Source organism: Phyllobates terribilis, unplaced genomic scaffold, assembly GCF_046119375.1.
Source record: "Phyllobates terribilis strain yellow unplaced genomic scaffold, ASM4611937v1 Scaffold_5__5_contigs__length_657084704, whole genome shotgun sequence".
NCBI classification, from domain to species: Eukaryota; Metazoa; Chordata; class Amphibia; order Anura; family Dendrobatidae; genus Phyllobates; species Phyllobates terribilis.
The window spans coordinates 517,326,511-517,338,798 of record NW_027362765.1 but is presented as its reverse complement, the minus strand read 5'-3'; the positions used below and the strand labels follow the sequence as shown (position 1 = coordinate 517,338,798).

Below are 12,288 nucleotides of genomic sequence, written 5' to 3'. Positions count from 1 at the left end.
CACCACGGTTTTGTGTGTATATGTTGCTTGTTTTCCTTTTTAATACATATCTAATACAATTGGTGTGTTATCCTTAATGAACGGAATTTTTTTGATACTAGAGAGCACCTTAGATTTTTTTTCTCCATATATACTTTTCATATGTTAAACATAATATGCAATTTTTTTTATTATTATTTAGGAAAAAAAAGGAACAAGTAAAAAAAAATAAAATAAAATAGAGATATATCTATCTATCTATCTATCTATCTATCTATCTATCTAACAAAACCCTTAAATGTAGTTATGTGTTTCCACTGTCGATTGTCAGGCAAAGTTCAAGTGCTATATATTTCACATTATTTTTGTTTGCCCAAACTAGCATTGACCTTCTTCTAGACTTCCCTCTTAGCACAAAAGAAGAAAAATAAAAAAACACAAAAAATGTTTGCAGCTGAATGTGGGGTCGGCTCTGGGAGCATTTCATTCCAAATTACAGTTTTATCAGGTAATAGCTGAGTGGCCTTGTGTGTCCTGGAAGTGACAGTAAGAGGTACTGCAAGTGACACATTAACTTAAAGAATAACTAAACTTTATTTTTTGCTAATTTTGTACAGAATGGAAAGCTAGGAAACTGAAAATCACTTTATTATGGGATTTGTGTTCATTCCTGTAACATTTGTTTTACTGGTCTTCAGCTGCATTAATAGCACAATGTACTCATTTGGAGTACAGATGATGGCAGTGAGAGGGTCAGCACCTGCGTCCTCTTAGTGTTGTGCTTACTGGAACAATCTCCTGCAACATCAGCCAGCGCTCCTGTCACATTGCTGTGTGGGTGGCAAAACCCACAGCACCGCCTCTGTACCAACCAAGAAAAAGAATGTCTATTGTGGGTCAATAAACAGACCCTCGCTGCCCCCTGTATACTGTCATGGAAGCATTGGATTTGCTTGTCCACAGGCATCCTGTATGCATCACTGGGGAGGACGGACATAATGAGACAAGATGTGTGTGGAAGAAGATCCAATGCTTCCATTACAGCATACAAGGGGCAGTGAGGGTCTGCTGAGCTTGCTGCATGAGAATATCACATCACTCAGAGGTGGACACAGGTGCACAACCTCTCACTGCCATCATCTGTACTCCACACGAATATGTTCTGATATCAATGCAGATCACTAGGGAAAAGCAGGGGTTTGGAAAACACTTACATGTAATTATTGTTTTTATTTACAGGAATGAAGACGAATCTTCTAATAAGGCGATTTGCAAAGTTTCCTAACTTTTCATGCTGGACAAAAGAAAATAACGGTTACTCTTTAGAACAAAATGAAAACTAATTCAGCATTAGAAAATGGTCAGACATACCTGTTCAGGTTTCTCGCCTACGTCAGTCTTTACAACATGTTCCTCAACTTCTTCGTCATACACCCTCTGGAAAAAAAAGCATTTTGTGTTACAAATCCAAATAAAGGGCGTGCGTCATCACAAAATGACTTCTTGAGTAAATCAGGTTTTCATGCTGAATGTGTTTTTTTTACATTTTTTAAAATGTTTTCAATCTGTAATATTGCAATCTGCAGGTTTCACACTGGCCACTGGGAATATTCCAGACTCAGACTTCATGTTCTTTCAGGAAATAGCACATCCTTTACATTAGCAACAATAGACTGAATCAGACCCTATTTAATAGCTTGAAGTCTCTAATGAGCGTGTGTAAAGGTAATTTTGAATAGGGGGAGCAGAGTCATCTAGGACATCATCCATTGAGACTGGTGGATCCTGTGTTATCTGCTGTGTATTTGATGTGTTACCTGTTATTGTAAGCCTGCCTCTGATGATAATGAGATTGCTGAAAACTCTTTCTGTAGGGACAGAAGTTTGATTCTAAAATAGCTCCAGCAGCCAGTGTGACAATTGATTTGCCAGATTACAAATTTTGTTTTTAATACAGATTGTGAAATGGCAAAGAAAAAAAAAGCTACATTTTTTTCTTTTTTAATTAATGGCATATAATACAAAAACCTGATTTAGGCTGTGTGCCCACGATGCGTTTTTTAAGTGTTTAAGCAGCGGCAAAAACGCTGCCGAGATGCTTAAAAAAAGCATGGTAGAAGGTCTGCCATGTGCATCACTGGATCTGTACATGCGGAATCCATGCGTTTCAATGTGCGGATGGTATCCAGGTGTGGAGGACAGGAGACTCTCCTTCAGACCCGGGTACCATAGAACCTGTAAAAAAAAGAATAAAATAAAAAATAAATATTACACTTGCCTTCTGATGGCCCCCGGTCTCCTTGTCTTCACTTGCCGGCAGCTCGCGGTGGACTGAAGGACCTGCGCTGATGTCATAGTGATGTGACGGCAGGTCCTTCAGTGTACCGCGAGCTGCCGGTAGCCAGGACAGATCGGATAAACACTCCGGGGGACATCAGGGTAAGTATAGATTTATTTTTTTGACATTCTCTCGGGTCACACTATATAAATCCATGCTGTTTGCATGGATTTATATAGTGTGACCAAATTGTCAAGCACTTTCCAAGTGATGCTAAAATCGCTTGGAAAGCACTTGACAACCCGCATGCGGAAATGCATGTGAAGAACGCTTCACATCCACATGTCCCTGGCAGGAAAAAAAGCATGTACAATAAGCACGTACAATCCGCATGCGTTTTTTCTGCCAGGGAGATGCAGAAACGCTCAGGAAAAAATCCGGAGCATTTCTGCATCGTGGGCACATAGCCTCAAACAATAGGACATTTTCTGATGACACATTCCCTTTAAAATGCAAATTTATAAAAGTATATCAGATATTTAACATCAAGCGCTGCCATTAAAATACCTCTGCAATGCAACCCTATCAGCCTATTTTTTATTTTTTTGGGGGGGTTAGGAGGAGTTGGGCATGAGGCAGGGACAGAGACCCCGATTCCAGCTATATGTTCCTTAGTTTACTGAGTGCAGCAGTTGTGATAGAATCACAGTTTTCTCTGCTGCAGATTTAGCAGGGCTTGTGATGCTGAGCCCTGTATAACCCACATCACCGATTAGCAGCTTTCTGTGTACATTGTATATTGACAGAAAGCTGCTAATCAGTGATGGGGTAGACTGGGAAGCACAAGACACCTAGTCCTCTAGGGATAATATGCTGCTGATAAAACACAAATTTTACTGAAACAACAAAACACAACCCAGTAAGTGACACATCGCTGGAATCAGTGTCTCTGCTCCTACATTATGCTGTTCTCAAATACAGAGCAAAAACCTGCTGACAGATTCCCTTTAAACTATTGTAACAAAAATAAAAAGTTTTACATGTTGCGGTTTTAATGTTTGGATACATTTAATTTATTGTATGGAATGCTAAATCCTTTACACAAAATGATTATGGCAATTGAGGTGTGTTTTTATGGTGCAATTAAAACACCTTTTGGGGGAGTCTGGACCTTATTGAATTTGATCTTCATTTTTCTTTTGTCAAACAAGCAGACTTGACCAAGCGAGATCACTTGTCTAATACTTTGGTATCCATAGTATTTCAAAGCATTATTGCCTATGGTTCAAAAGGCAGACCTGGCCATTATTAGGCCCCCCAGCACCACAGTCACGCTTCACCACATTACAACTCCCTCCCTCCTATAAACTCCTTAGTACTGGGATCGGAGGAAACTCTGACCCCGGCAGTTGTGGTGGTGAGGGGATATGTGTATTACAGCTGCGCTCCAGTAGAGATCTCGTGGGTACGGTGGGCAGGACCAACACTCATGACGGATACATGCGGCATTCAAGCTTAAAGGGGCCGGCCACTATTCATCTATTGTAGCTGTAGAACTAGTAGTACATAAAACTAATATTCTGTCAATACTGTGCACATTATTTAAACACAGTAGAACATTTACATCCCCCATTTCCCCACAGCTCAAGTGTCAGGGAGAAATATGGACACTGATTCGTCCATAAAATAGGGGATCATGTGACCACATCGTCCATGAAGAGATGGCGTTCACAAGTGGTCATATCATCTCCTAAACTGGCACTATCTCTATCCGTTTTGTCCTTTTTTGATTTTGTAAATTGCAATAAACTGATGATGTATAAAAACGAAAGACGAAAAATGGACAATTTTTCATATGCTTGTGTGAACTTAGCCTAGACCCTCAGCATACTCTGCAAAAACACTAGTGCATGCCCTCATCATCTCCCGCCTCGACTACTGCATCATCCTGCTCTGTGGCCTCCCTTCCAACTCTCTCGACCCCCTCCAATCTATCCTAAACTCTGCTGCCCGACTAATCCACCCGTACCCCCGCTATTCCCCAACCTCTCCCCTCTGTCAATCCCTGCACTGGCTCCCCATTGCCCAGAGAATCCAGTTCAAAACCCTAACCATGGCATACAAAGCCATCCACAGCCTGTCTCCTCCATACATCTGTGACCTAGTCTCCCAGTACTTACCTGCAAGCAACCTCTGATCCTCACAAAATCTCCTGCTCTACTCCCCTCTTATCTCCTCTTCCCACAATCGCATACAAGATTTCTCCCGTGTATCCCCCTACTCTGGAACTCTCTACCCCAACATATCAGACTCTAGCCTACCGTGGAAACCTTCAAAAGGAACCTGAAGACCCACCTCTTCCGACAAGCCTACAACCTGCAGTAACAACCGCTCCACCATACCACTGCACGGCCAGCTCTACCCTCACCTACTGTATCCTCACCCATCCCTTGTAGATTGTGAGCCCTCGCGGGCAGGGTCCTCGCTCCTCCTGTACCAGTCGCTGACTTGTTTGTTAAGATTAAGATTATTGTAAGTGTTTTTTCTAGCCATGGAATAAATGGTGCTATAATAATTAATAATAATAAAGATGGAAAAACTTTTCACAAAGGAAAGAAAAAAAAAAAAACAGTCACCCACATTCTCTATAAACTGAGTATTGGAGAGCATGAGGAAATCATTGAAGATGTTGTGCAGCCGGCACTCCGTGCTCTTGGCTTCATGGACGAGGCCGTCCAGCTGCTTCTCAATCTCATGGGTCCTGGAGATGGTCTGGTGGGAGAATTCTTGGAGAAAATTCAGGAGCTAAAAGCAAAAACACCACAAACAATAAAGGACATTGTAAGAGATTTATGGTGCCACAATAGACTGCAACCATCCAGACATTACACAGGAAGATCCATGTGTATAGAAGGGGACCCATCTGCATCACTAGTATGTAAGGTAAACCTGCACCTTAACCCTTTCCTGCCACAAGAAAGGGGTAACGTTTTTGCACTTTATTTTCCTTCCCTTCTTTCAAGAGCCAAAATTTTACTTTTTCTGACAAAATAGCCAAAAGAGGTATATTAAGAACAAGATGTCGAATTGAATGGCACCACTTATCTTTCCATATACTGAGAATACATATATTTGATTGTTTTTATTGCATTCTTTGGGGGAGGATATGGTGACAATAAAACGGCAGCTCTGGTGTTTTGACTTTCTTTCTTTACGGAGTTTACTATATGGGTTAAATAATTTTATGTTATTACAGACCAAACTTTTGTGTTTTGCCAATAACAAATCTTTATTTATTTATTTATTTTTAATGGGGAAAAAGGGGGGGGGTCAGGATCCACAAACTTTTCATTTTATTTTAATAGATTTTTAAAACTTTTATTTTTCTATTTTTACCTTTTGCTTTTTTGATTGCTTACAAGCACTGCGTGCTCTCAATACTTAAGTATATAGTGAATTTAAGAATCTCTCCACAGGTTTGGCATCATAGGAGCGCAAGATGGTGGTGACGAAGGCCTTCAGTAGACCCCTGGTTGCCATGACAACCCATCAGTACCCCTTAATTGCACCACTCGGGGAGGGGGCATCAAGAGACCCGATAAGTGCAGAGGTGGCCTGGACGCCGGGGTAATAGTGAAAACCGGCTGTCATGGAGGCCGGACCAGGTCTTGGGAATCTAATTGTTCATCTCTAAGCCGTGCACCTTCTACTGCACAGCAGCAATTACAGGACAGACAACAAGCTCCATAGGGGATGAATGGAGTAGAGGTCCAATGTGTGCAAAGGATTCCAGCCCCCCCATCTCCTGACAGGCGCAGGACCCCCCACACCCACAGATCCGCTGTCAGCAATCGTGCAGAGGGTTCTTGTCACTGGACAACTCCTTTAAGTGCTGGGGGGCTGCCATGCACTGTGTGTGGGTCGTACACACAACTCCCGGGGTCTCTTGTAGCATCGCAATCAATCACATCGCACAAGTTCTCCTGCTTAGCTGTGATCGGATTGGCTGCCATCGGTACATAGATGACGGAGTACAAGACAAGCACAGACATCGCTCTCACCCCAGCATCGGCCGCAAGAGACCAGCTCTGCCTGCTGCTCCCGATCTCCTCCAGGGACCACGGTCTCTGCCACACGGGCTCCTCAGTCCCGGCGCTCACGGGGCCGTTCATGACTTCAGAGCACACGGCCTGGAGCAGCGTCGTACGATCCGCAGAGGTTGTGAAGAGGACGGGGGTCCCAGCGTCACATCACTTCTGGGGTCTAGTCAGCTCGCGGCGCCATATTAGAGCGGAGCCCAGGTGACCGCCGTCATGTGACATTGTGGACACGTGACCCGCCTGACGGCGCCGCTGGGCGGGGAGATGTCACAGCTGCTGGGAGGAATAAGCTGAAGAATTACACGGGAGACTACAGGGGCTGAGCTAAGCTGCGACCCTCAGAATGCCTCTACATGAGACTACAGGGGCTGAGCTAAGCTGCGGCCCTCAGAAAGCCTCTACATGAGACTACAGGGGCTGAGCTAAGCTGCGACCCTCAGAATGCCTCTACATGAGACTACAGGGGCTGAGCTAAGCTGCGGCCCTCAGAAAGCCTCTACATGAGACTACAGGGGCTGAGCTAAGCTGCGACCCTCAGAATGCCTCTACATGAGACTACAGGGGCTGAGCTAAGCTGCGACCCTCAGAATGCCTCTACATGAGACTACAGGGGCTGAGCTAAGCTGCGACCCTCAGAAAGCCTCTACATGAGACTACAGGGGCTGAGCTAAGCTGCGACCCTCAGAAAGCCTCTACATGAGACTACAGGGGCTGAGCTAAGCTGCGGCCCTCAGAAAGCCTCTACATGAGACTACAGGGGCTGAGCTAAGCTGCGACCCTCAGAAAGCCTCTACATGAGACTACAGGGGCTGAGCTAAGCTGCGACCCTCAGAAAGCCTCTACATGAGACTACAGGGGCTGAGCTAAGCTGCGACCCTCAGAATGCCTCTACATGAGACTACAGGGGCTGAGCTAAGCTGCGGCCCTCAGAAAGCCTCTACATGAGACTACAGGGGCTGAGCTAAGCTGCGACCCTCAGAAAGCCTCTACATGAGACTACAGGGGCTGAGCTAAGCTGCGACCCTCAGAAAGCCTCTACATGAGACTACAGGGGCTGAGCTAAGCTGTGACCCTCAGAATGCCTCTACATGAGACTACAGGGGCTGAGCTAAGCTGCGGCCCTCAGAAAGCCTCTACATGAAACTACAGGGGCTGAGCTAAGCTGCGGCCCTCAGAAAGCCTCTACATGAGACTACAGGGGCTGAGCTAAGCTGCGGCCCTCAGAAAGCCTCTACATGAGACTACAGGGGCTGAGCTAAGCTGCGACCCTCAGAAAGCCTCTACATGAGACTACAGGGGCTGAGCTAAGCTGCGACCCTCAGAATGCCTCTACATGAGACTACAGGGGCTGAGCTAAGCTGCGACCCTCAGAAAGCCTCTACATGAGACTACAGGGGCTGAGCTAAGCTGCGACCCTCAGAAAGCCTCTACATGAGACTACAGGGGCTGAGCTAAGCTGCGACCCTCAGAATGCCTCTACATGAGACTACAGGGGCTGAGCTAAGCTGCGACCCTCAGAAAGCCTCTACATGAGACTACAGGGGCTGAGCTAAGCTGCGACCCTCAGAAAGCCTCTACATGAGACTACAGGGGCTGAGCTAAGCTGCGGCCCTCAGAAAGCCTCTACATGAAACTACAGGGGCTGAGCTAAGCTGCGGCCCTCAGAAAGCCTCTACATGAGACTACAGGGGCTGAGCTAAGCTGCGACCCTCAGAAAGCCTCTACATGAGACTACAGGGGCTGAGCTAAGCTGCGACCCTCAGAAAGCCTCTACATGAGACTACAGGGGCTGAGCTAAGCTGCGACCCTCAGAATGCCTCTACATGAGACTACAGGGGCTGAGCTAAGCTGCGACCCTCAGAGTGCCTCTACATGAGACTACAGGGGCTGAGCTAAGCTGCGACCCTCAGAGTGCCTCTACATGAGACTACAGGGGCTGAGCTAAGCTGCGACCCTCAGAAAGCCTCTACATGAGACTACAGGGGCTGAGCTAAGCTGTGACCCTCAGAAAGCCTCTACATAAGCCTAGCACGTGCGCTCCATATAGCTGCCCCCCCAATAAGGGCACTAGTACAACGCTGCCTGTGTAATAGCGGCAGTGGCGTAACTGGAGGCTGATGGGTGCAAGAGTCACCAATCCCCCAATCCTGAATAAAGGCTTTCTCCCTCCATCTATATATAGCGGGGAAAAGAAGTATTTAGTCAGCCACCAATTGTGCAAGTTCTCTCACTTAAAAAGATGAGAGAGGCCTGTAATTGACATCATAGGTAGACCTCAACTATGAGAGACAAAATGAGAAAAAAAATCCTAAAAATCACATTGTCTGATTTGGAAAGAAATTTTTTTCAAATTTTGGTGGAAAATAAGTATTTGGTCAATTACAAAAGTTCATCTCAATACTTTGTTATATATCCTTTGTTGGCAATGACAGAGGTCAAACGTTTTCTGTAAGTCTTCACAAGGTTGGCACACACTTGCCGGTATGAACAGGTAAACGGTACAATTTTAAGTAGTCCTAAAAGGAAGTTCAGAGACTACTATGGAGTTGTTCAATAAAAGACATTCTAGAGCTTCCCTAAGAAATAGAGTAGGTCCGTAAAAATTCGTTATTCACTCGGAAGATGTCTGATTTAGCGTATTATATCAACATTGTGTAAATTTATGTTTGTATGTATTGCATATATAATAAGAATATGGTTATTGGGAAGGATGTTATATTCTGAAAAGACTAGGCTAGTTCTAGAGTGTGGGATTAAGTTATCGCGCTGTATTTATGTCTCCATGTTGACCAAGATTTTAGAAATGTAGGGTGAGTGTGTGTCTCCCAGTTAGAGATCTCTTTCATTCTGAATATGAGTCTGATTTTTTCAATCCATTCGGAGAGGTGTGGAGGAGTAGGGCTTTTCCAATGAGATGGAATTAAGTATTTGGCTTCGCTCACCATCGGGGCAAGTGGGTCATGTTTTTTGAATTTACAGTCCGAAGATGGACAAGAGAGTAATACTACTTTTGGGGAGAGGTTTCTACTAATTAAATTTAACTTTTTAAGCATTTTGTTAGCAACCAACCAGAATTCTTAAAGTAGCAGGGAGGTTTAAAATATATGTGTCATGTTACCTATCCCAGACTTGCATCTCCAGCACAGTTTTGAATCAGACAGACCTAAGTGATGTAAGAACTCCGGTGTTCTATACTGTAACGGGTCTGGGAGGCGGAACCTCTGGGCTACTATACAAGGGAGCGGTCCTTGTAAGGGAGCGGGTGGCGACCAGGCAGGCAGTCACAGCAGGTGACCGGGACAGTCTCTGGGTGTACGGGCAGGAGGTCACGGCAAGTGATCAGGGCAGTCTCTGGAAGAACGGGCTGGAGGTCACGGCAAGTGACCGGGGCAGTCTCTGGAAGAACGGGCTGGAGGTCACGGCAAGTGACCGGGGCAGTCTCTAGGTAAGGGGTAGGTACGACCTGTGATGGCTGAACCTCCAGGTAGGCTAGCAAGGCAGATGGAGGATGTGTGCTCCCAGGTGAGCAAGCGAGAGTCTCTGGAATAGCAGGTGGTCACAGCACGTGACGGCGGAGCCTCCAGGTAGGCAAGCAGGCAGGTTGCGGAGAAGCGCTCCCAGGTGAGCGGGCAAGAGTCTGGAATAGCTGGTGGTCACAGCACGTGACAGCACGTGACAGCGGAGCCTCCGGGCAGGCAAGCAGGCAGGTAGCGGAGAAGCGCTCCCAGGTGAGCGGGCAAGCTGGTCCATAGACAGACTGACCGGAGTTGTAAGGCAGACCGTCGGACCTCAGGCAAGCAGGCAGGTAGCTGATGTGCGCTCCCAGGTGAGCGGGCAAGTTGGTCCTTAGACAGACTGACCGGAGTTGTAAGGCAGACCGTCGGACCTCAGGCAGGCAGGCAGGTAACAGGAAATCAGGCAGGATTAGGACAGCAAGCTGGCAGGAATCTGGCAGGTAACTGGCAACGGGACCTGAGGGCTGAAGCAGAGTAGAACGGTGAAACAACATTGCTCGGGCACCTCCATTTTGGAGGAGGTGCCTTATATATGGTAAAGTCCTCCGGCCATTGGCCGGGGACTCCTTAGGACGGCGCGCGCGGCCCCTTTAAGAGGGAGGGAGGGCGCGCGCGCGCACGCCCTAAGCACAGTAGCCGGGAAGGAGCGCGCGCTGCCAGCAGAGCGGGAGAGGGACGCCGGGCACGGAGCAGAGCGGTGAGGGGAACAGCGTCCCTGCCTAGCAGAGGGCAGGGACGCCGGCACTACAGTACCCCCCCCTTTAGGCCCCCCCTTTTTTAGGCCAGATAGAAATTTAGCTAGGATGAGAGGGGCATGGATGTTCTCCCGGGGCTCCCACGTTCTCTCCTCAGGACCAAACCCCTTCCAATCTACCAGAAAAAAGGTCTTTCCTCTTACCCTTTTGGTGGCAAGAATGTTCTCTACCTCAAACTCGTCCTCAGCAGAAACCGGAGCAGGAGGCGTACCTGTAGACTTGGAAAAAGAGTTAAGCACCACGGGTTTGAGGAGAGATACATGGAAGGAGTTAGGGATCCGTAAGTTGGCCGGGAGTTTCAATTTATAGGCCACCGGGTTGATCTGACTGATGACCTCCAGAGGACCGATGAACCGAGGCCCTAACTTGTAAGAAGGTATCTTGAGTCGAACATATTTAGATGAGAGCCAGACTTTATCTCCTGGACGAAATTGTGGAGGATCCAGGCGTTTTTTGTCAGCGTGTCTTTTCATACGCTCGGATGACAGAAGGAGTGCGGACCGGGTACTCTCCCATATGGAGGAAAATTTGCTAACGAGAGATTCCGCTTAAGGGTTGTCCACAGAGGTGGAGACAGGAAAAGGAATCCGAGGATGCTGACCAAAGACTACAAAAAAACGGGGATTTGGAGGAGGATTCGCTCTCGTGATTATTATAAGAGAACTCGGCCCATGGTAGGAGATCCACCCAGTCAGAATGGTGGGCATTAACGAAGTGCCGGAGGTAACTGGTCAGGTTCTGATTGATCCGCTCCACTTGACCATTGGACTGTGGGTGGTAAGCGGAAGAGAAGTCCAGGGTGACGTCTAGTAGTTTACAAGTGGCTCTCCAGAAACGTGAGGTGAACTGTACCCCACGATCCGACACGATGTGGAGGGGCAGGCCATGAAGACGGAAGATGTGGCGGATAAAGTCTTTAGCCAGCTCGGGTGCAGACGGAAGGCCTGGCAGGGGAATAAAGTGAGCCATCTTGGAAAAGCGGTCAGCGACCACCCAAATGACCGTACAACCGGCAGAGACGGGGAGATCAGTTATAAAGTCCATTGCTATATGATGCCAGGGGGCAGCAGGTACAGGAAGCGGAAGGAGGCGTCCGGCTGGCAGATGTCTCGGGACTTTGTTGCGGGCGCAGGACACACAGGCAGAAACAAAGTCTATTATGTCCTTGTGCAGGGTAGGCCACCAATAGTGCCGGGCAATAAGCTGGAGGGTCTTTTTCTGACCGGCGTGGCCAGCTAGTTTAGACGAATGGCCCCAGTGTAGGATCTTCTCCCGATCAGGTACTGAAACAAACGTCTTACCGGGAGGGAGACGATTTAGACTCACGGGAGCCACCTGCATTACTCTGGCGGGATCGATGATATGTTTAGGTTCTTCCTCGAGATCGGACACCAGAAAGGATCGGGACAAGGCGTCTGCTTTGACGTTTTTGTCAGCCGGGCGAAAATGAAGAACAAAATCAAAGCGAGCAAAAAACAAGGACCACCGGGCTTGGCGCGGGTTAAGTCTCTGGGCATGCTGGAGGTAAGCCAAGTTCTTGTGGTCAGTGTAAATTATTACCGGATGAAGAGCCCCCTCGAGTAGGTAACGCCACTCCTCCAACGCCAGCTTGATGGCCAATAACTCTCGGTCTCCTATGGAATAGTTGCGCTCAGAAGAGG

The 12,288-nt window shown here is 47.2% G+C and overlaps 1 protein-coding gene across 4 annotated transcripts in view; it reads right to left on the bottom strand.

Annotated features, from left to right (window-relative positions):
* LOC141273613 (WASH complex subunit 2-like) overlaps positions 1–6,614 on the bottom strand; it is a 73,496-nt gene extending 66,882 nt beyond the window's left edge. For 3 of the 4 annotated variants that reach the window (XM_073685685.1, XM_073685689.1, XM_073685688.1), the window contains exons 1-3: positions 6,319–6,614; positions 4,898–5,062; positions 1,351–1,416 (exon numbers count right to left, since the gene is read on the bottom strand). In XM_073685685.1, the coding sequence (XP_073541786.1) occupies positions 1,351–1,416; positions 4,898–5,062; positions 6,319–6,429 (342 nt within the window). In that variant the 5' untranslated portion in view covers positions 6,430–6,614. The remainder of the gene's footprint in view (positions 1–1,350; positions 1,417–4,897; positions 5,063–6,318) is intronic. The other variant, XM_073685686.1, reaches the window with a different exon arrangement.
* Between the last annotated feature and the right edge of the window lie 5,674 nt (positions 6,615–12,288).